Source organism: Melitaea cinxia, chromosome 8, assembly GCF_905220565.1.
Source record: "Melitaea cinxia chromosome 8, ilMelCinx1.1, whole genome shotgun sequence".
Lineage (NCBI taxonomy): Eukaryota > Metazoa > Arthropoda > Insecta > Lepidoptera > Nymphalidae > Melitaea > Melitaea cinxia.
Window position 1 is genome coordinate 851,629 of NC_059401.1, and position 20,722 is coordinate 872,350.

A 20,722-nucleotide genomic window follows, 5' to 3' on the forward strand; every position below is an offset into this window, starting at 1 on the left:
TTATATAATTATGTTACATCAGTTTTGATTGGGTGGACCGATTTCGATAATTCTTTTTTTAATCGATAGTGCTTGTCGCATAGTCTCATTCAAATTTTATCGAGATCTGATTTGTACTTTTTGAGTAATCTTCGATAACGCGTATTTACTTGACTATTTTTCCGTGTACTTACACTGTATTACTTGTCGATGTGATTAAAGTCGATTTTTTATAGTTAGCGAGCAAACACAATTATTCTTCATAAAGTTTATGTTGTATGTTGATATTTTCTAGTTCATTTTTCTTTTTCTTGTGTAATTTCCACTACGACTTGGAGTATTTTGTGTGCATTTTATATATGAAATAATGTAATTTTTATTTATTTGTAAGGGATGATCGACGCAGTAAATGTTAGGGAGGTTTTTGAGTAGTATTTTTTTTAGTCAAATGTGTTACAACGAACATAATAACAGTCAGAGGATTCAATTACATACAAAGATAATTATTTCTATTTTTCTGTTGTTTTTTTTTCCCTCTTGAAGTTTTGTTTTCATTGATCGGCCTATAAATCTGAAAAATTATACCAAACTGCATTTACGTACTATACAATTGGAATATTCAATAAAATAACAGTACATACTTTATACATTTGGTTAAGACAATGTACAATATCTAAAGCTAAAACTTTGTTCGATTGAATAAGGAAAAATGGTGTACGATCTCAAACTTTGTTTTGTTTTACAGTTCATTTTCTTTTGATTATTCTTGGATTATTGTGGATTGTTACATTATGCGTTCAAATGTAGTTGTAGTTAAACTTCTTACTTAACCTTTATATTCTTGATATTTAATAGTTTTGTTTGGATGTAAGAAATGTAAGTTTATCCTCCTTGCTGTGTTTAATTATTTTGTGAAAAACCAATATTATAATCAAAGTATGTATTATATACAATAATTATTAAAGAGTGCTCTCGTCAAAATTAGGAGAATTGTATGTATTTATAAGTTAAAATATTTTTTTTATTTTGCTGTTATATAAAATTAATAAATTATTCGATGTTGAATTTTACAAGTTATAAAATTTGTATAATATCTTTAAATATTATCCAAACTTTATAATTTGTAATTATAGTCTGTATAATAGTACTCACACGACTTATATAAAAATATAATAATCTTTATGACTCTAATAATTAATAGTTTATGAATTTTGCGATAATGTAGTCCTTGGACAATATAAGAAGTGTCGAAGCACAAATGATGTGAAAATTTAGTTCATATGGCAGTGCATAGGCGAGCGAAAAATGTCGTGTGTCTTTTGTTCTACTGAGGCATACAATGCCCCAAACCGTTATGTACACAAGTAAGTCAACGGATCCCAAGAACAAAATCTTTATATTGTATACTTTTATATACCTATATATATATAAGAAATAAATTATGACAATTTTATTACCTTTTCACAGTACTTTTCATTACTTGACAGTTTTTTACTTTTTATGCAATTTATAGATTTTGTTCTTGGGTCCCATAAAAATATTGTTTATAAATTTAAAGAACAAAAAAGTATTTATCTTATAAGAATCTATTACAAGTATAACTAAACATTTTTTATAAGCAAAAATATCATCTTAAATTTTGATTAATTTACAAATTTACTGAATTGTATCCGCTATTAGGGCAGCTCTTATTATGACATACGATTTATAATAATTTGATCAAATGTAAAGTTTTTTTTATTGTTTTTAATTAGTAAAACCGAAATACATATCGCATGAGATGTAAGAAATAATATTATAACGCTTTAGATGAATTTACAAAATGTAAAATGGAAATTTGATATAAAAATATATTATGTGAAAATATTTCAATCACAAAAAATATGATTACGATTACAAATTAATGAAATTTTTGCGATTGAAATATTAAGATTTTTGTACACGTTTATAAAGAGAAAAAAGATATAATGAAGCATAGCTTTTGATGCGTGGATTTTATATTATATTAATGCTAATAAATATAAGAACGTGAAAATGTTATTTCTTTATGCATTACCTACGAAACAGACAAACAGAGTTAAAAGGTACAGTCGTAATTTTAAGCATGGCCGTGTGTATAGATGTTTTATTTTATAATAAAATCGCAAATTCTAAACGAACTAAATTTGTCTCTTATTAATATTTTAATAAATTTAATTTTATTTATTCTTTGTATGTCACATGTTTGTGTTATACTAAAAATATCTAATTTTTTTCTTTTCTTATATTTGACAGTAATTATACAAGTTAGTATTGGTACCAGTTTGTCATTTGAAATTAATTCTTAAAAAAAAAAGAAAAAAAAACATATTCCGGAATAAATTGAATTGTGTGTAAATTTTTTAGGATTTGCGATTTTAATTGTTGTTATGATTTTAATTTTACGTTTTTAGGCTTTTTGTTAAGTTTTATTTAACACACATATGCATTAGCGTATTTTTGTTTTCTGCATGAATTTACAAAATAATATTTAAAGTTAAGTCTACAACAGGAATCAGTTGTTTTACGTATTAAAAAAAAAAAAAAAAACAATATAGTAAAAAAGCTGGTTTTGTTAGTTGTTTACTATATATTTTTTTTTAAATGTAACATGGCATGTATTTTTTATAGGTGCTACTTCGGCAAATTATTTTTTAGGCGTAATATTTTTTTATTTTGAGTTTTTCGTATTCACGTTGTGCGCAATCTAATGCTTCGTGTGCTTAGTCTGGTTTTATTGGAGTTTGTTTTTTTCTTTCTCGTTTTGTTCGTAAAGATATAGTTATGTTTGCGTAGAATCTTAAAATTGATATTTGACAAGAATTTTAGTTACATTTTTTTTTATTCGGAAACTGTGGTATTTGTGTGATTATATCTTTACGACGCAGTCTATTAATATATGTATATTGTTTTTTGTAAATATAGATGAAGTAAAATACAAAAATTTTCAGGATACGGAGCCGACCAGCAGATCAAGACGGAGCCAAGAGGTAAGTTTTCTATTTTTCTGTACAAACATTTAGTACTAACAGAAACAAAACGACGTATTTATACATGCCCATGTACTGTTGGGTAAAATAATATATTTCTTATGTTGTGTATTGTGCTATATTACAGGCTTACTTCAATTTGTGTTTTATACTGTCCTTCATTTCTGGATAGTGCAGTAGTGAACGATTTATTTAAATTAGTTCAGTTATTTTTGTAAAATGTATACAGGTGTATGTACATATCCATACATTGGAAAATATGAACAGTTTTTTAACCGTTAAGTATTTATATTCTTATACTACGAATGAAACGTAGTTCACAATATAGGGTTATTTATATTTTGGCTTCAAACAACATGACTATATAACTTGTGTAATGTCAACAGATAAAACACCAACGCATCAGATGAACAGTCCTCTCGCCGCGTTCTCACCGTCCTACGAACACGAACAAGTTCCGGAAAATATCTATGTATGTATTTTGAACTAAAACTTGTTTACGGTCGCTTGACTTGGGGAGTAAGCTGGTGAATGCGTGACGAGAGTGTTACGAAAAGTGTGATTGGACGCGGCGAACGGAGCAAGAGAGAGGTGCGAGCACACATTTTCTTTCTCTCTTTCTCTCAACCATTTTGTATATCCAAGACACAGTGCAAGCTAAAGAAATTTTACTTCAGTCGTGTGGCCTAAAGCACGCTCTATTTTTTTTTTAATTTATATTGTCATTATTTTATTACTTGCTGTGCCTTGTGGTTTCACCCGGTTTAACTGGAATTTCCAATTGAAAAATAATTTTTCAATTCGAACCATGTGATCAACGCGTTAGAACTCATCGGCTTTAACTGAGTATGTATGTATGTATAGTGTATAATATCATCGGTGTTATCATGATAAATATATGGTTAGTAATTTTATAATAAACGTAGAGGGATAAATGAATTAATATGATATATAATGATTTAGCGTGTAACGAATAACTGTTAATTATTCAGTGATATCTGTCAACGTTTTGTTTATTATTATTATTCTATAAATTTTGTGAAGTATTATTGATTAATAAAAATATTTTAATTAAATAAATATGAATATTGATTTTAAATGTTTATTTACAGTGGGGTATGCCAGGCTTGTCTGCCGCCGGGCCTAGCCATGTAAACTACGGACAAGAAATGCAAATATGTCAGAATCAAAATTACGTGGCGTTATCACCCGGCATGCAATCCTCAAACATGTCGCCCAATTTACAAATGACCAACCTCCAAAACATCCAGCCAAACTTACAAACCCTCTCCCCAAGCATGCACACCATGTCTCCTATGTCCCCGAGCATGCAAACCATGTCTCCTATGTCTCCAAACATGCAAACCATATCTCCAGTGTCCCCAAACATGCAAATGTCTCAAATGGGGCAAGTGATGACCTCGATGGGCAGAATGTCCCCGATGAATCGTGGTATGTCACCGAACATGGGGCAAATGTCGCCGAACATGGGGCACGTCTCTCCTGCTATGGGTCACGTCTCCCCTGCCATGGGGCAGGTCTCTCCCGCCATGGGGCACATTTCCCCGAACTTGGCACAGCAACAGGTAATGGTTTTGATTGAAGTAATAAAAATATAATATTTAAAAGTTTAATCAAATATTTTAAACTGCACAAAGATAAAGAAATGACTATTTTTTTTCATAAATAATTGTTATTTTATGTTTTTTTTTTTATTACAGCACCAAATGCAACAACAGCAAGATCTGATGGACACTGTGAGCGCTAGCGACACTCCATCCATCACAGGCTTGTTGATGGACCGCGGGGACATGCCCCAACTAAACTCTGGGGAACTCTCCGGTCTCTCAGCCTTACTGGAGAACAGAGGGCAGGACCTTAGCGATAGTCTCAACCGACTATCGACCAGCGACTTACTACAATATAAGTGAAGTGTGAAAGTGTAGACAAGTGTACTCTGTTCAATAACTGTGCAAAACTGTGGAACCAATGAAGTTGCAGTGAATGTTCTCTTCAATTCTCTCTCGACTCTGTTCCTAGCGCAGTCTGAAACTTATAGAAACTTATAGTTTCTATTGTGTTTGATTAAAATTATTTTTAAGTTTACCTTTAAATTAGGTTCTTGTTGTGATCTTAAATGAAATTATGAGAATTTATTATACTAATGACAAAAATCTTTATGAAAGATAGTAATGCTTACCGTGTTGTTTTACTTTGATTATTTTTCTTTAGATATCACAAACCAATTGTCATGTGCTATGCATTTGTAGATATGTAAATTTTGAAAGAAAGAAAATATTTACATTGAAATTTAGAATGAGTTAAAATATATTTTTTTAATATTTTTAAATTTAACATCACATTATTTTATACATAGTATCTAAATTATGATTGTACTGCATTATCAATGGAGATGAGAATAAAGCAGTAATTCCAATACCATATCTACTAGCTTAGATAAGACTATTAGGAATTTTGTAGATAAAATATTATTAGAGATTCCCCATAAAAGTACACCACTAAATCTCATAAGATTACTTAATAATTATTATAATAACATCACAGAATAGGAAATTTCTAAAATTGAGTAATATTTTTTAATTATTTTAACCAAAGCACATTTGATGACTACCCGCTGTTACATGTGTATTTGTTGATCGCATCAATTAAACTATCTCTTTTTCTTTCTAATTAAAACACTATTTTTATCTGTGCTTATCCAATATATTTTTTCTTAAACAAAATAAAAAATATTACAAAAAAAAAGTTGTAAACAGTCTTCCATTACCTGTGCTTTATTTTTCTTTTATAAATAAAATATTTTCTGAAAAAAAAAGTACCTTTGAGATCAAACTTAAAAACAAATCCAATCCACCTATAACGCGGTACTCTTATAACGCATTTTCATATTCTGCGATTTCAATCCCTCGTATAACACGTACATTTCCCCATGTAAGGCGGGATTTCCCACGTTTAGAACGAATCTACCGTGTTATAGGGGTATATATTTTTTGTATCTTATTTATGTCATATTATTAAAAAGGTTTAATTATATTACTGGCTAGAAACACCAACAAATTGTATAATAAAAAAGTATACCGGCAAAAAGGTTTTAGTGAAGTTATTGCAATGTTGTGAATTTTTGAGATAATTTTTTTACTCTTTATATTTTGTGATTACGTTATTGTTTATAGTTTTATTAGTCTAAGTTTAGAATATAACAATTTTAATTAAGAAATTGTGAATTGTTACCAAATATAACTGTTTATATAACGAAAAATACATGAATTAAAAATAATAATAATTTTAACAACATTTTTGTATCATATACCATTTACCAATTTTGTGTTTGAAATAGAAAAAAAAAAAAACTTATGAATACTGTAAAACGAAATTATTTCTGATCTCTTCTGGCCTATTTGAGGTGATCTTTTTGCGCCTGTGTATTTAGGAAGGTTTTAGGCTATAAAACTAAGCAACCCTCATGAAGGGAACAGTTACAGTTGTAAACGTCTGGTCATATAATTATAAAACTGAATTTCTTTTTATTGCAATGATATAGTATTTTTTTCTCCCGATCATCACAATTAAAATGTTTTACTGTGCAATAATATGAATTCGCATTTAACGTGTTAAGAAATAATTGTTGTCACTTTTTGAAAGCTTAAAAAATAAATAATTGACAATGAATATTATCTTTTATTTCACACTGGCTGACCGCTATTTTTTGCCTATAATATCGCTGTCCCCGGGCAATAAAGCGGTAATATCAAAAATCAAATTTTACAGGAGAAATAAAAGAAGCTAATTTGTTTATAGTGCAGTGTACAGTGATCCAAAACAGACGTTCAATATGTCAAATGAAAGCTATTTTTTTTACCAATTTAAGCTTTTAGAAATAATTTTTTAAAAACAAATCGTATAATTTTTTAATGAAATAATTAAAAAAATGTATAATACAATTCATAGATGATACTATTTTAATTGCAAGATCATTAACAATTAGTGTAAAGATGTTCACCGGTTTTTTGTGTTATGTTTCTTAGAGTAATGCAATAATACATAGCTTAGTCGTAAGAGAATTATCCATGCAATAAAACGGTTATTGTCATTTATTCTAACGAAATATTAATAAAAAAAACTGAAAAAAATAAGAGTGATAGATTGATACTCAGAGAAGCCAAAAATTAAATAACATTAAAAAGGGTGTAACCGGCGTATACCGCTTTATTGCCCGGGGCCAGCGATATATTAATTTTTTCTTATTTTCTTTTAATATACAAAGACATAAAATACAAATATTGAGCGGCGACAGAATGGAGATCTCGTTGCGTATCGTACAAAGGTTGCAAACAGGAAATAGTTTTGTAGCGTTGGTAGCGCACCCTCCCCAATCGGTCGTTAGCCGTGAGGGGCAGAATATAATAATCGATCACTGAAAGAAGTTTTGAAATCCATCAATAAATGACTTTTATTTAGAAATAGATGATTGCAGTTTACGTATCTTATACGGAATGTCTATTGTTTCTGACCTAACCTCATTTGACTTATTCAATGTCACCGCACCACGAATTATTGAAGTATAATTTTCAGAGTCGCACTAGAGCTCTTGTCTTGACGCCGGGTTGGCGTAACGGTTACAGCCATGGATTGTACCTGTTGCGCTGGCGCATATGACAAACATTTGTATTGGCCATACAGGTGTTTGCCGTGGTCTGGGTGTTTGTGCAGTTCTTGTGGGTCTCCCCACCGTGCCTCGGAGAGCACGTTAAGCCGTCGGTCCCGTTTGTCATCATGTACACCTGATAGCGATCGTTACTCATAGTAGGGAATATATCCGCCAACCCGCATTGGAGCAGCGTGGTGGATTAAGCTCTGATCCGTCTCCTACATGGGGAAAGAGGCCTATGCCCAGTAGTGGGATATTACAGGCTGAAGCGACTAGGGCTCTTGCTTCGTGCATGTTTATTTACGCACAGTCGTTTGTTTCTTTCTTATTTACGAGTCTGTAGTTTATATTTCACTATAATGGAAGACGGCTTCGTCAAAGGACAAAGTGATAATCTGCCTAATATTGATATATACACAGTGATGGACTTTTTTTCTTCAAATACGTCTTGTTTGTGCTGAAATTAAAGGTTCTAAATTTTTAGCTATAGGTAGGAGTAGGAGATCTGCTTAGAGAAGATATCGATATTCTTGATGGCGAGTGCTGAGCAGTTCACAAATCAGTTCTCGTTTCCTGTATCTTTCGCACTGTTCCTTCTTATGATTGTTTGCACTGCTTGATTGTTCTTTAAAGTTTTGATATTTACTTGAACTCCTTTGTTTCTCTTTTTATTTGGAGGACTTTCTGATTCTGTAAAAGTAATGTTCTGTGGTAGCGGATCCTCTGTTTCATCACACCCAATCATTTCAAAAATTTGAAACGAAGGTGATTGACTTGAAGCCGACGGTACTTCTTTTGTTAATAGATTTTTATAAAATTCAATTCGATGTCTTTTTCCATAATATGCTCCTTGGTCTTTTTGAGACTTCACCGCGTTTTGGCAGTCAAATTTATGTGGGCATATGTTGCATTTTAACTTTAATCTTACACCAACCAGTCGATGTTTGACTAAATTTTCTGTGTCATTTTCAATCTGTAAATAAATTCGATTGTTACAGTACATATAACTCACTCACTTCAGCCTATTGCAGTCCACTGTTGGACATAGGCCTCCGGCCAAAATGGCGTGAACTCATGTGTTGCCCATAGTCACCACGCTGGGCAGGCGGGTTGGTGACCGCCGCCTGGCTTTGTCGCACCGAAGACGCTGCTGCCCGTCTTTGGCCTGTGTATTTCAAAATCAGCAGTTGGATGGTTATCCCGTCATCGGTCGGCTTTATAAGTTCCAAGGTGAGAGTGGAACTGTGTTATGCCTTAGTCGCCTCATATGCCCATATCGCCCACGGGAAGAGAGGGGGGTGGTTATATTCTTTATTGCCGCAGCTTACAGTACATATAAAGTTAATAAGAAATACGTTTACATAAAATATATAATGATTTTTACTAAATAAGTTATTCCGAGCCTATTCACGACTCAATATATATCGATCAGAAATAGGCAGCTATTTTCTTAATCTTCAAGCGGGCACGCGGTCCGTTGTAACAGAAGCGGTCGCGCGTAACCTAAAAGACCTATGGGCTATATTATACAAACAAAAGACTCCTTATTTATTAATCATTTATTTTTTTGTCACTAGGATTATCTTTGTACTAAGACATGTATTTGACGAAAAGAAGAAAAAGAAATCAAATTTTGACATAAAAAAAAACTTAAATTTTCTTTAGGATAAAAACCAATTTAGGAACACAAAACCTTCTTATATGCCTCTAGCTTACTATTTAGGTATACCTTATAATAAATAATAAAGATAAAATTTGAAAATTAGTAAACTGATTAGGAAATGAGATCAAACAATTACTGTAACAGCCATCAAGGCTTTTTTTTCTTCTTCAGAATACTGATTCTTCGTCAAAATAACACTCATTGCAAATGAATGTAGTGTGATCTCTACAAATATTTCTGTGACATGATTTACACTGAGTCTTCGAATGCCTTTTTTTTTTACTAAGCATATATTGCAGCTTCCTCTGCATGTTGTGCCCGAACTAGTGCGTGCTTCATCACTAGAAGTTTCGACATCCATATTCAAATCTTCTCTTATATTTCTTTTCAGTTTTTTCAGAAGATTTACTAACGTAGATGTTCTTTGTAATTCACGTCCACGACTACATCTACTTAGAACGTAGATCTTCGTTGTAAACGTAGTCGTGGAAGAGACCTGGACTACAATAAAAAAAATCTTGTTGATATTGGTAAAAAAATCCTCCAACCATTAAAATATGATAGAAAAGAATGCTGTATCACGCAGGAGATTTTAGATCTAATGGAGAAGCGCAGAACATACAAAGGAGTTGACGATCATCAGTACAAAACAAGACACAAGATAATACAAATGAGAGTGGTTGAAGCGGAAGAAAAATAAATAGTTGACCAATGTGTTGCGATGGAAGAGTTCGAGGCTAGACACGATTATTTTAATGTGCATAAAAAACTCAAAGAAATAACGGGTAATTTTAAAACACGATTCGTGAATTATAACACATTACTAGATAACCAGGGAAATCTTGCCAAAACAATTGAATAGAAACTTAATATTTGGCAAAAATACATAACAATATTATTCCGTGACGTTAGACCGGCTCTGGAATCAAGTTTAAGTGAAGGAGAACTAACTGGACCACCAATCAATAAAAGTGAAGTTGCTTATGCCGTTAAAACGTCCAAATCAGGAAAATCTGAAGGTGGAGATGCATTACCCGTGGAACTGTTCAAAGTGCTCGAAAATGCGAAGATCGAAATACGAATACGAATTTCGAATACTCAGTTTGGGTTTATTAAAGATCTGGGAACTAAGGATGCACTTTTCGGGTATCAAGTCTTAATACAGAGATGCTGGGACATGAATCAAGATGTGTTTGTATGCTTTATCGATTATGAAAAATCATTTGATAGTGTGCATCATCCAAGAATTATCGATATACTACAATCCGTCGGACTAGACTCTAAAGATGTAAGGTTTATTAAACCAGGTGTTTATTGGAACCACACAGCGAATGTACGTATCGACGGAAGACTGACGGATAAATCGGAAATCTTGCGAGGAGTACGGCAGGGATGCATTCTCTCTCCAATCCTTTTCAACAAATACTCGGAGATGATTTTTGGAGAAGCATTGGATCAAGTGGATGTGGGTATCACGGTGAATGGTCAGATTATTAACAATATCCGTTATGCCGATGACACCGTGTTACTTGCATCTACAATGGAAGAACTTCAGGCCCTTGTAGACAGTTTTGAATCTGTCAGTTCAGCTTACGGCCTCAGTATCAACGTGAAGAAGACCAAGTATATGACAGTTTGTAAAATACTACCTGCTAACCCCACTCTATTTTGTAATGGAGATCCACTAGAAAGAGTTAGCAAATACAAATATTTAGGGTGCTGGGTCGACGATACGGGGGGCCACAGTCTGGAAATAAGGTGCCGCATAAAACAAGTCCATAATGCTTTCTTTCAACTTAAACCACTTCTGTGCAATAAGAAGCTGAAAATCGAGCTACGCGTACGATTAGCACGCTGTTACGTTTTCTCCATTCGCTTGTATGGTGTTGAAGCATGGACCTTCACCGAATCGACCTGTAAGAAGGTTGAAGCTTTTGAAATGTGGGTATACAGGAGAATGTTAAGGATATCCTGGAGAGATAAAATAAAGAACTTAAATGTGCTAAGTCGTGTGAATAAGAAAGTGGAAGTTACGTATGTACGCGGTTAAGAAAAGAAAGCTTGAATACTTCAGCCACATCATGAAAAGCTCAAAATACCAGCTGCGTCGACTTATTATCCAGGGCATGATCCAAGGCAAGAGCAGTGTGGGTCGTAGAAAAACATCTTGGCTAAAATATCTTCGCCAATGGTTTGGGAAAAGCTCCCGTTCGTTATTCAGGGCTGTGGTATCAAGGGTACAAGTTGCCAAAATGATCGCTGAACTTTGTGAGAAGATGGCACTTCAAAAAGAAGAAGATAATCTTTGGAGTCCTCGTTTGTCAGTCTCATGCCTAAGTCACGTAAATATTTTCGCCTTTTCTTTACAACAATTTTATTTTCCCTCAGTATTACAATGGAATTTTTTCCAGCGATATAAAATACGAATTTATTTCTGAAAGAGGTAAATTGTCCTCATCGGAATCCGATTTCCCTAATTCTTCATTAGATTGAGGTCCATCTAAAACTTTGTGGTCGGAAGTTTCTGACCCTTGGTCACTGAGCTCTAATTCACTTTCTTCGTCTTTTTGTAGTATTTCCGCAATTATAGCAGTCTCGATTAATGGTCGACGAGACATTTTGTATTAATAAACGCTACGACAAGCTTATTTCAACAATAATTCGTGATAACCTAAAAATTATTCTATCGCATAGAACGTCGCGCATAACCTTTTCAACGTCTGGCGCGTTGCGTAGTTTCGACTACTGAGCCGCGAATAAAATAATTGCAGTCTGTCCGATAGCGAGAGTGCGGGGAGGGGTGGTAAATTATTTATTTAGTACACAATCTAATGAGAAGCTACAAAAACACAAAATGTTTGCAACGCGAAATATTAATATTATAAACGAAAATGTATTGAAGGCGGTCGATTCGACGTCACGCGACCTTGAAGGTTAATAGGTTACTTACATCAAAATGGTCTTCACACACATATTTAGTGCTTTTAGGGCCAATTAAATCACGCTTCATTAATTTGCACCACTTTTCCCTTCTTGTTATATTACTTGGTATACGAAAAAATTTTTTATTGGGATTTCTAACAGTTGTACTTTGACACATAGGAACAATACAGTATTTGTAGGCAATTTTTTTAACTTCTGCCATCGGGTAACAAACAAAATTAATACGAATCGAACGGCGCAAGCAACTACACAACAATACATTCGTACGTATTCGGCGAATATAATATGCCGTGTCGTCTAGGTCAAATGACGTCACTCGCTGGAGCGCTGCGTGAAAAAAATTAATCTTGCAAATGCAACTTTAAAGTCCCATATTTTTTTTATTTCATGAGATATTTTATCGATTCTAATTATAAAAAAATGGATACTTCTTTATTGAAGTCATAATAAATATTACGAAGAAAGAGAAATATTTTCTTTTCTATATTTTTATAATTAATATTCATCATTACAGCCTATACAGTCCACTGCTGGACATAGGCCTCCACAAGTTTACGCCAAAAACAACGTGAACTCATGTGTGTTGTGTGTGAGTGTTACAATTAATATTGCAACACTCGTTGTCAATAGTAACCAATTTGACGTATTTTGGCAAACTATAAGTGTTTGTGAAAATAAAACAATTTCTTATAAAAATAATAATTTATAAAAAAAAAATGAATGACCCATTTAATACAAATGCGCCGGAACCTAGAAAAATTGGTGTTTGGACTGAAGGAGCTCCATCCATAGAACCACGGTGCGAGAAAAATATAAAATAACAAAACTAGATATAATTACATGGGTTCTAAAGTGAATTTGTTTTTCAGAGATTATGTTCTACCTAAAAAATCTGCTGAATCAATCGATGACATTCCGACTATTCCAGATTTGGACGACTTGCAAGATATTCTAGAAAAAGAAATATCTAGACCACCTGTGTAAGTAAAATAAGTAGATTGTAAATTTATAATATATCGAATTACGATTAATTGAAATAAAAGTTAATTATGTAATAACACACTTAACGAATGTCAAAGAAATCTACGTGTTTAAATAGCTAACAATATCTCAGGGTATCAAGAGCTGATATCATACAGAATAAAGAATAGAAGAGAGACTTTTGACTTCATATTTATTATTATTATTATTATGTAATTTAATCGTTTATTAATTCTAATCTCCTTAAAATTACCAGACCAGATCTCCAAGACACAGAAACAGTCAACACTCTAGCTGAAGTTGGTGAAAGTGGGTCTGTGGAGGGTATAGATGCAGCCTTGGATGTACTTAAATCTTTTATGCCGGCTGTAGAAACGGACACGGCTGACACAGTATGGACGATAGACTCCTTGTTAACTCAACTCGCTGAGGAAGAAGAAAATACTGTTTCATAATAGTAGTCTTCTAAATGAATGGCTTTAATGTAATACAATTGTTTAACATTATAGTGTTATTTGTGCTACAATTTAATTCTCAGATAAGAAAATAGTGATTCATTACTCATCGTATCACTTAGTTTAGTCACACCGTTGATCAATTAAATTGTATGATGAAGAAAGTTGACCTGTTGAAGTAAGCCCTTCAGATAGACATTGAATATAATACGATTTTATCAGTCAAGGGGTAGGGCTAAGCTAATAAGGAGCCACCACCAATTTTGTTGAAATTTATGTAAGGCTTGGGTATAAATAAAAGAACAAGCCCTACATGTGATATAAATTTCAGCAGTCAGTGATGAGAAGGCGGTCTTTGCTTGTGACTGTTTTTTAAACATTAAAGATTTATAAGATGTCACAATTTTTTTAAATTACTTTCTTAAAGATACCTTCTTTTTAAGATATAAAAGCTATGGAATAGTAATAAATAAAACAGAGATCTTTTTATACTTTATTTTTATTTTTATAAAAGTCTTATTATTATTTTTGGGAACATTACATTGTAACAGCATTAACAACCTTGTTCCGTCCAATGTTAAAATAAATTATATTAAGGAATGATCACTTACAATATTACTTAAGAAATATATTATTTTAAGATTACATTTTTATTATTTATTAACGTGCTCTTAAATTAAAAAGTTAATAATTTGTCTAAAGACAATTTGGCAGAGCCTTGAGATGGGAAAGTGCAATGCTGTGTGCTATGAAATGACAATGAATGTTTATGTGTAGTTTTATTTCTTACTGAACAATTCAGCTAGAGGCTAAAGTGAAAATATTGAAAGCCTTAACAAAACATCTACTATTATGATATAATTACATATATTAAATATTTTGTGAATTTTTGTGAAAAAAAAAACTATCTATTTTTATTACAATGCCATTGTTAGAATTAAAATATCTTCAAGTAGACCCTTTCTAAACCATCAGTAAAACTTCAGAATAAAATATATTAATTTAAGAATGGTTACACAATGATATTATACAAGTCTATTACAGTCTTATGTAACTAGTATGACTATGGACCAGCTTACCATCTAGAGATGGTCCACATCATAGCTTTGCTATGGTTATAGTCACATTTTTATATATGTAACAATAGTTCATGAAATTTACTATTAATGTATCCGAAACTGACAACTAAAAATTCTATAATGCTTAGAATATGTAAAATTAAAAACAATCTAATATTTTATTACAACTTTGGGGGTGCGATGGTATATGTTGTGAAGTTCTTCGTCCACCATTGCAAATGGAGGCTCCTCCGACCAGATGGGTGTTGTGTCTGGTGGGCTAATGCCCCAACAGTTGTTGTCGGTTTCTTGTATATATACTCAATCACTTTGATAACTTTGATAGTGCGATGTAGGATACGTCAGTTTTCTCTAGTTTGTATGCCGCACGATAGATGTCGCTACACAACTTTCCCCATCTCAATTCAAGTTACATTTAACTAGTTGGGGCAATTAATGAAAAATTATTATTTTTTAACAAGTAGAAATCACAAAGCAATTAGTTTGAGATATTGACTTTTCAAGCAAGTGTCATGTATCCTTCTTCATTAATTTTACTAAATTATGTTCTACCAGTAAAGCTTTGAAGTAGACCTTGTTTTGTGCCTCCCGCACATCGAAACGCTATTACTGCGGTGATTATAAGTATAACGTATGATGGTAAAATAGTAGCAATGTACAATTCTTTCTTATTGAGTAAACTGAGTCCCGACACAAAGAAATGTGAGCCGACGACCCACAGTATCTTCAGATAGTTCTTATTGTCTAATCCGCTGAAAAAGATGACACTCCAGAATGTATTTAACAGCGTCATGCAAAGGGTCATTGCCGCACTTGTGACAAAGAAGTATTCTGTACCACCGTGCAAGCCGAGAGAGCCTGGTCCCAACTGAAATTTTTATAATCATAATTAAGCAAAATTATTGTCATTAAATATCATGTCTATACATCATAGTGCTAGGTGAGTGCACATTTGTTCGATTATTCATACAAGGTTATATAGAACAATAATAAGTTTGTGTATATAACACAACTAGCACTAAAAAGTATACAATTTTATTATTCTAACATAAAAAGAAAACGGTTAAAAAATTGGTAGAAGACTACATTTAACAATTATCATAAACACTTACAGAATCTGCGAGTACATTAACTAGGGCAAAAGCTCCACTCATGGTGCCAAATCCTAATCCAGAAACATACGCCATCTCTAGCTTATTATTTCCGACCTCTTGGTTCTCGGATATCACCTTGAGACCAGCTTCCGTTCCTCTCAGAAGTAAGTACATTCCATACCGAAAACCTTCCTAAAACAACATAGAAATGTATGAGATAATTATATATATCAAAGATTTATTTACATATTATAGTTGTGTGAAGATCTTAACTTACCTGTATAATTATCGCAAACACCATCCCGAAAGCTAAATACGACCGTAGTGGAACTACTGCGTACCAAATGAGAGATGAAATTAGAAATGATACAAGCCAACCGAACGCTGCTGCTATCATTATAATGATTCTTATCGGATCATTGGCTATAGTAAAAGCGAACATTACAAGAGGGGGCCCGAAGGCTAGCAAAGAACAACTAAAAAACTCGGCAAGAGTCATCTTCGGCACTTATTTTTATTTTGCACTAACTCTAATTATGAAGCTCGTTAGAAAACTTAACATTCCCTTGTTCTAAACATCGAGGGATCTCTTACAGAAATAGAAGTGTGGTATTGATGTTTTTATCATGGCACGGATATTAATTATTTTATGAAAATCGACTACATTTGGAAATGAATTGTCACTAAATGTCAAATCACGAATATGCAAAAGAATATAAAACAGACATGAATGAATCTCGTCAAATGTCAATGAAATCATGTCATTAGGACTGATGATTTGAAAATTTTAAATATTAATTTGATATGTCATTATATAACGCAATCTCAAAACAGCACATCATTATATTTTGTACAAGTTTTTACTTGTGCAAAATTTATGTGGGATATAGTTAAACTCGTTCGGATAAGGGTTAAAAAAAATTTGACATTTTATAAATACTAAACGACACTCGCCAATTTGACACTTAAAATAACCTTAAATTTATAAATAACCTGCTACATTTCATGATTTTCTAACTTAAATTAAAACAAAAATGCCACCTAAACAAGCGAAAAAGACATTATGGGTTGAATGCGAGAGATGTGGCTGCAGTATACTGACGAACGACAAAAATGTTCACGTCGAACTGAATTGTGAGAAAGATCAAGTTAAATGCCCATTTGTTGAAAATGAAACGTTATTTACTTGGTTGGAGAGAGCTAGCGCCCCTCAAGAGAATATTCCTAGGGATACTGTCCTTATCCACCCTTCAGCGGGGACTTTGATAGGTGCAGTCATCGGTAAGCCTTTGGAGTTGAAAAGAGACGGCGCCCCTACTCTTGTCAAAAGGATGTGGCCGTCCAGAGCGTCCGCGCCTGCTGCTGTTATATTACCTGCTGCAGGTTAGTTATAAGTCATTTATTTTTCTTATACCCAATCCAGGGATATTCCGGTATGGGTTATTTACCTTTATAAAACGGTACTTATCGAATCAAAATAACGGTAAGAGAATCATTCGGTAACCGAATCATATCGGTAATACAGTATCGAAATAAACCGGTAGTAGGCATAACGTTCGCGTCGTAAGTTTAAGCGGGCAATTCCCGTTCTTGTAGCTGCGCTGCGCTAGCTCGGATTGCGGTCCGAACGTACACCATATCTCTATCTCATTCGCTCCCGTGTGTTGCGTGATTTTACTTAAAACTTATTTATTTGTGATAGACGACAGGCCCCGGGCGTGGCGCGAGCAAGTTTTCATCTCTTTTTCGCGTTAATGTTTACATTGCATATAACGAATAATTCAAAACAAAAAACTTAATTACTTTAATAGTTAAAGAAGCCAGTCTTATGAAGAACCAAGCATTATCAATAAATGCAAAGGAACATTACAGATTCTTCATTTTAAACGATGGCTCACAGATTTTGTCACCCTCTGTTACTTCTCCGAATCATTTAAAACCGAAATACATAACGTTATATTTCGGTATTACAGTTTAATCGGTAACCGTTTTATTACGGTTTTGGAACCGAAATAAAACGGTAACCTTTTCAATCGGTATCCGATTCATACGGTAACCGTTTCAAACGGTTACCTTTATGAATCGGTTTGGCGAACCCTGACCCAATCTATGAGTATCTTCTCACTAAAAACATTTTTTTACCACAAACAAAACAATTACATATAATGTTAAATGGTGTAAATATGAATTAAACTTAATTTCTAAGCAAGCTAATAATCTTTTAAGCAAAAGTTAAGTTAACTCAGTTTGGAATTGATTTTGATTTTCAAATTTTATTACTTTTCTTTCAGATCTTACCGGAGCTTGGAGTAGTGACAGTAAAAAAGTAACAGTTTCAATTTTAAAACAAACAGTCCCACAGGCTACATGTGTTTCAATTAGAATTAAAAATCATAAAACTGATGCAGACATAACGGACATACTGAAAGAAAGATTCAACAATCACTACGCTAGTGAAGGCAGCATATTTATATATTATTACTTTGGTAAAAAATTACAAATTGAATTTTTAAATATAAAATCAGAAAGCAAAGACTCAAAGATTACATGGTTCCTTCTGAGTGAAAATACTTCTTGGAATATGGAACAAAATAATATCCAAAAAGTGAAGAAAAAGCCACCCCTATTAGGTGGTGTTGATGATATTATCGAAGAAATAAAAACTTTGATCAACATTTCATTCAATCCTACTGGATTTTCAGCCAGTTTTCAGGTAACTCGGGGTCTCCTGCTGTATGGCCACTCAGGTATTGGCAAAACAGCTATTTGTAAATACTTAATAGACAATCTCAATTGCCATCACATAGAAATAAATGGACCTACAATATTTAGCAAATATTTTGGTGAAACCGAGGCTACGATGAAAGGGCTCTTTGCAAAAGCTATAGAAAATGAACCAAGTATAATTTTAGTCGATGAAATAGAAACAATTTGTCCAAGACGATCTTCAGGCAGCACAGAACAGGAACGGAGGGTTACATCAGCTTTTGTCTCTTTACTAGATAACTTACATCAAGAAACTAGCAAAGTTTTTATTTTAGCGACGACAAGAAAGCCAGAAGCAATAGATCCTATGTTACGAAGGTTCGGTAGATTGGATAAAGAAATCGAAGTTCCTGTGCCCGATAGAATGCGACGAAAGGAAATTTTGTATGCATTACTCAAGAATATCCCAAATAAAATATCTTCTCAAGATATTGATGCAATATCTGATTTAGCTCATGGCTACGTTGCCGCTGATTTAGTTAATTTATGCACCCAAGCTTCGATGAAATGTTTTAAGAGAACCAGTGATGCGTTAGAGAAAGAAGATTTAATGGGCGCTTTGACTGTCGTGAGGCCGAGTGCTATGAGAGAATTGCTAATAGAAGTTCCGAACGTTCGATGGACGGACATAGGAGGGCAAGACGATTTGAAACTAAAGTTGCGTCAAGCAGTGGAATGGCCTCTGAAGCATTCAGAAAGTTTTCTAAGATTAGGTATTCGACCACCCGCGGGCGTTTTACTGTACGGACCTCCCGGCTGTTCTAAAACTATGATAGCAAAAGCGTTAGCGACAGAAAGTGGGCTCAACTTTCTGTCGATAAAAGGTCCGGAGTTATTTTCTAAATGGGTCGGTGAGTCAGAACGCGCAGTGCGAGATCTATTTACAAAAGCACGTCAAGTTGCGCCTTCTATTATATTTTTCGATGAAATGGACGCTATTGGAGGGGAAAGGGGAGCAGGCGAGGCAGGGGTGCACGAGAGAGTGTTGGCACAACTTCTTACTGAATTAGACGGCGTTGTCCCACTAAATTCTGTCACCATTTTAGCAGCTACAAACCGTCCAGATAGGATGGACAGAGCATTGCTCCGGCCAGGACGTCTAGACAGACTCATATATGTACCTTTACCGGACTTTGAAACCAGACTTCAAATAATTGAATTAAAACTCTGCAAAATGAGTACAAGCGACGATGTTAACTCTCATAACTTAGCAACGAGGACGGAAGGTTTTTCAGGAGCTGAGCTGCAAGCTTTGTGCCACGAGGCAGCTTTGCGTGCTTTGGAAAAAGACCTGGACTGTCCCGAGGTGACTATGGAACATTTCGAGCATGTTTTAAAAGATTTTAAACCAAGAACTCCTCAATCATTGTTAAAAGTTTATGAAGAATTCGCTTTGGGGCAAAGATCTGGTTAAATAGGATAATGGAATAATGATAAACACGACATTTGTACTTGTAACTATTTAATCATGTAAGTAAACCTTATACACTATATTTTGTATATAAATTATTCTAATTATACTAGTCCTTATTCTAGTGCCTTAAATATTTTCTCTTATTATTTACTTTTTATTATAGACGTTCAAATTTTAATATTTCATTTTTAAATAATCATAAATATTTAAGCAGATATCAAATATTTTAGACATAGATATACCAAGAAAATTTCCAATTTTTGTTTTAACAATGGTAACTCCGAGAGCAAAATTCTCATTCCTAATTGTAAGTAAAGTTCGCCTAAAAATATTGCATAAAATTAACTACACGCTGCTTGTGACAGAGACAAGTATAACAATCCTACAAAACAGGAAATTTTTAAAGTTTAAGGTTATAGGGTGTACTAATTACAATCAACTACTCAAATCGATATTAATCTAACACGAACTACATTTTTATATGTATCGATTTATTATTGGAAATTACTTCTTAAGAAACGATATAACGCGTGATATGAAAACGTGTAAAACTACCCTAAAAGTGTCGGATTAACGCGCGACGTAACGAGTAGCGAGAGAGATGCACGAAGTATAGATATATCATACAAGGCGTCCGAACGTAATGTTGAACGAATGGCCTCAATTTAGTT

General features: G+C 33.3%; 4 protein-coding genes across 4 annotated transcripts in view; 3 read left to right on the forward strand and 1 right to left on the reverse strand.

The window, feature by feature from the left end:
- LOC123655760 (embryonic polarity protein dorsal-like) overlaps positions 1-5,186 on the forward strand; it is a 33,800-nt gene extending 28,614 nt beyond the window's left edge. Inside the window, exons 8-11 of the mRNA XM_045591514.1 lie at positions 2,949-2,987; positions 3,316-3,459; positions 4,100-4,573; positions 4,709-5,186. Coding sequence (XP_045447470.1) covers positions 2,949-2,987; positions 3,316-3,459; positions 4,100-4,573; positions 4,709-4,918 — 867 coding nt within the window. The 3' untranslated portion in view covers positions 4,919-5,186. The remainder of the gene's footprint in view (positions 1-2,948; positions 2,988-3,315; positions 3,460-4,099; positions 4,574-4,708) is intronic.
- A 7,676-nt stretch (positions 5,187-12,862) lies between these two features.
- Positions 12,863-14,584, forward strand: LOC123655644 (intraflagellar transport protein 43 homolog). Its single transcript, XM_045591405.1, has 3 exons — positions 12,863-13,061; positions 13,132-13,242; positions 13,500-14,584. The coding sequence occupies exons 1-3, from the start codon at positions 12,979-12,981 to the stop codon at positions 13,696-13,698; spliced, it is 393 nt and encodes a 130-aa protein (XP_045447361.1). The 5' UTR covers positions 12,863-12,978; the 3' UTR covers positions 13,699-14,584.
- Positions 14,585-15,255: 671 nt separating this feature from the next.
- LOC123655642 (gamma-secretase subunit Aph-1) lies at positions 15,256-16,591 on the reverse strand. Its single transcript, XM_045591404.1, has 3 exons — positions 16,149-16,591; positions 15,890-16,063; positions 15,256-15,645 (listed from the first exon to the last, which is right to left on the reverse strand). The coding sequence occupies exons 1-3, from the start codon at positions 16,368-16,370 to the stop codon at positions 15,319-15,321; spliced, it is 723 nt and encodes a 240-aa protein (XP_045447360.1). The 5' UTR covers positions 16,371-16,591; the 3' UTR covers positions 15,256-15,318.
- A 314-nt stretch (positions 16,592-16,905) lies between these two features.
- LOC123655641 (ATPase family protein 2 homolog) lies at positions 16,906-20,182 on the forward strand. The gene is made up of 2 exons (XM_045591403.1): positions 16,906-17,254; positions 18,163-20,182. The coding sequence occupies exons 1-2, from the start codon at positions 16,906-16,908 to the stop codon at positions 20,049-20,051; spliced, it is 2,238 nt and encodes a 745-aa protein (XP_045447359.1). The 3' UTR covers positions 20,052-20,182.
- Positions 20,183-20,722: the final 540 nt, after the last annotated feature.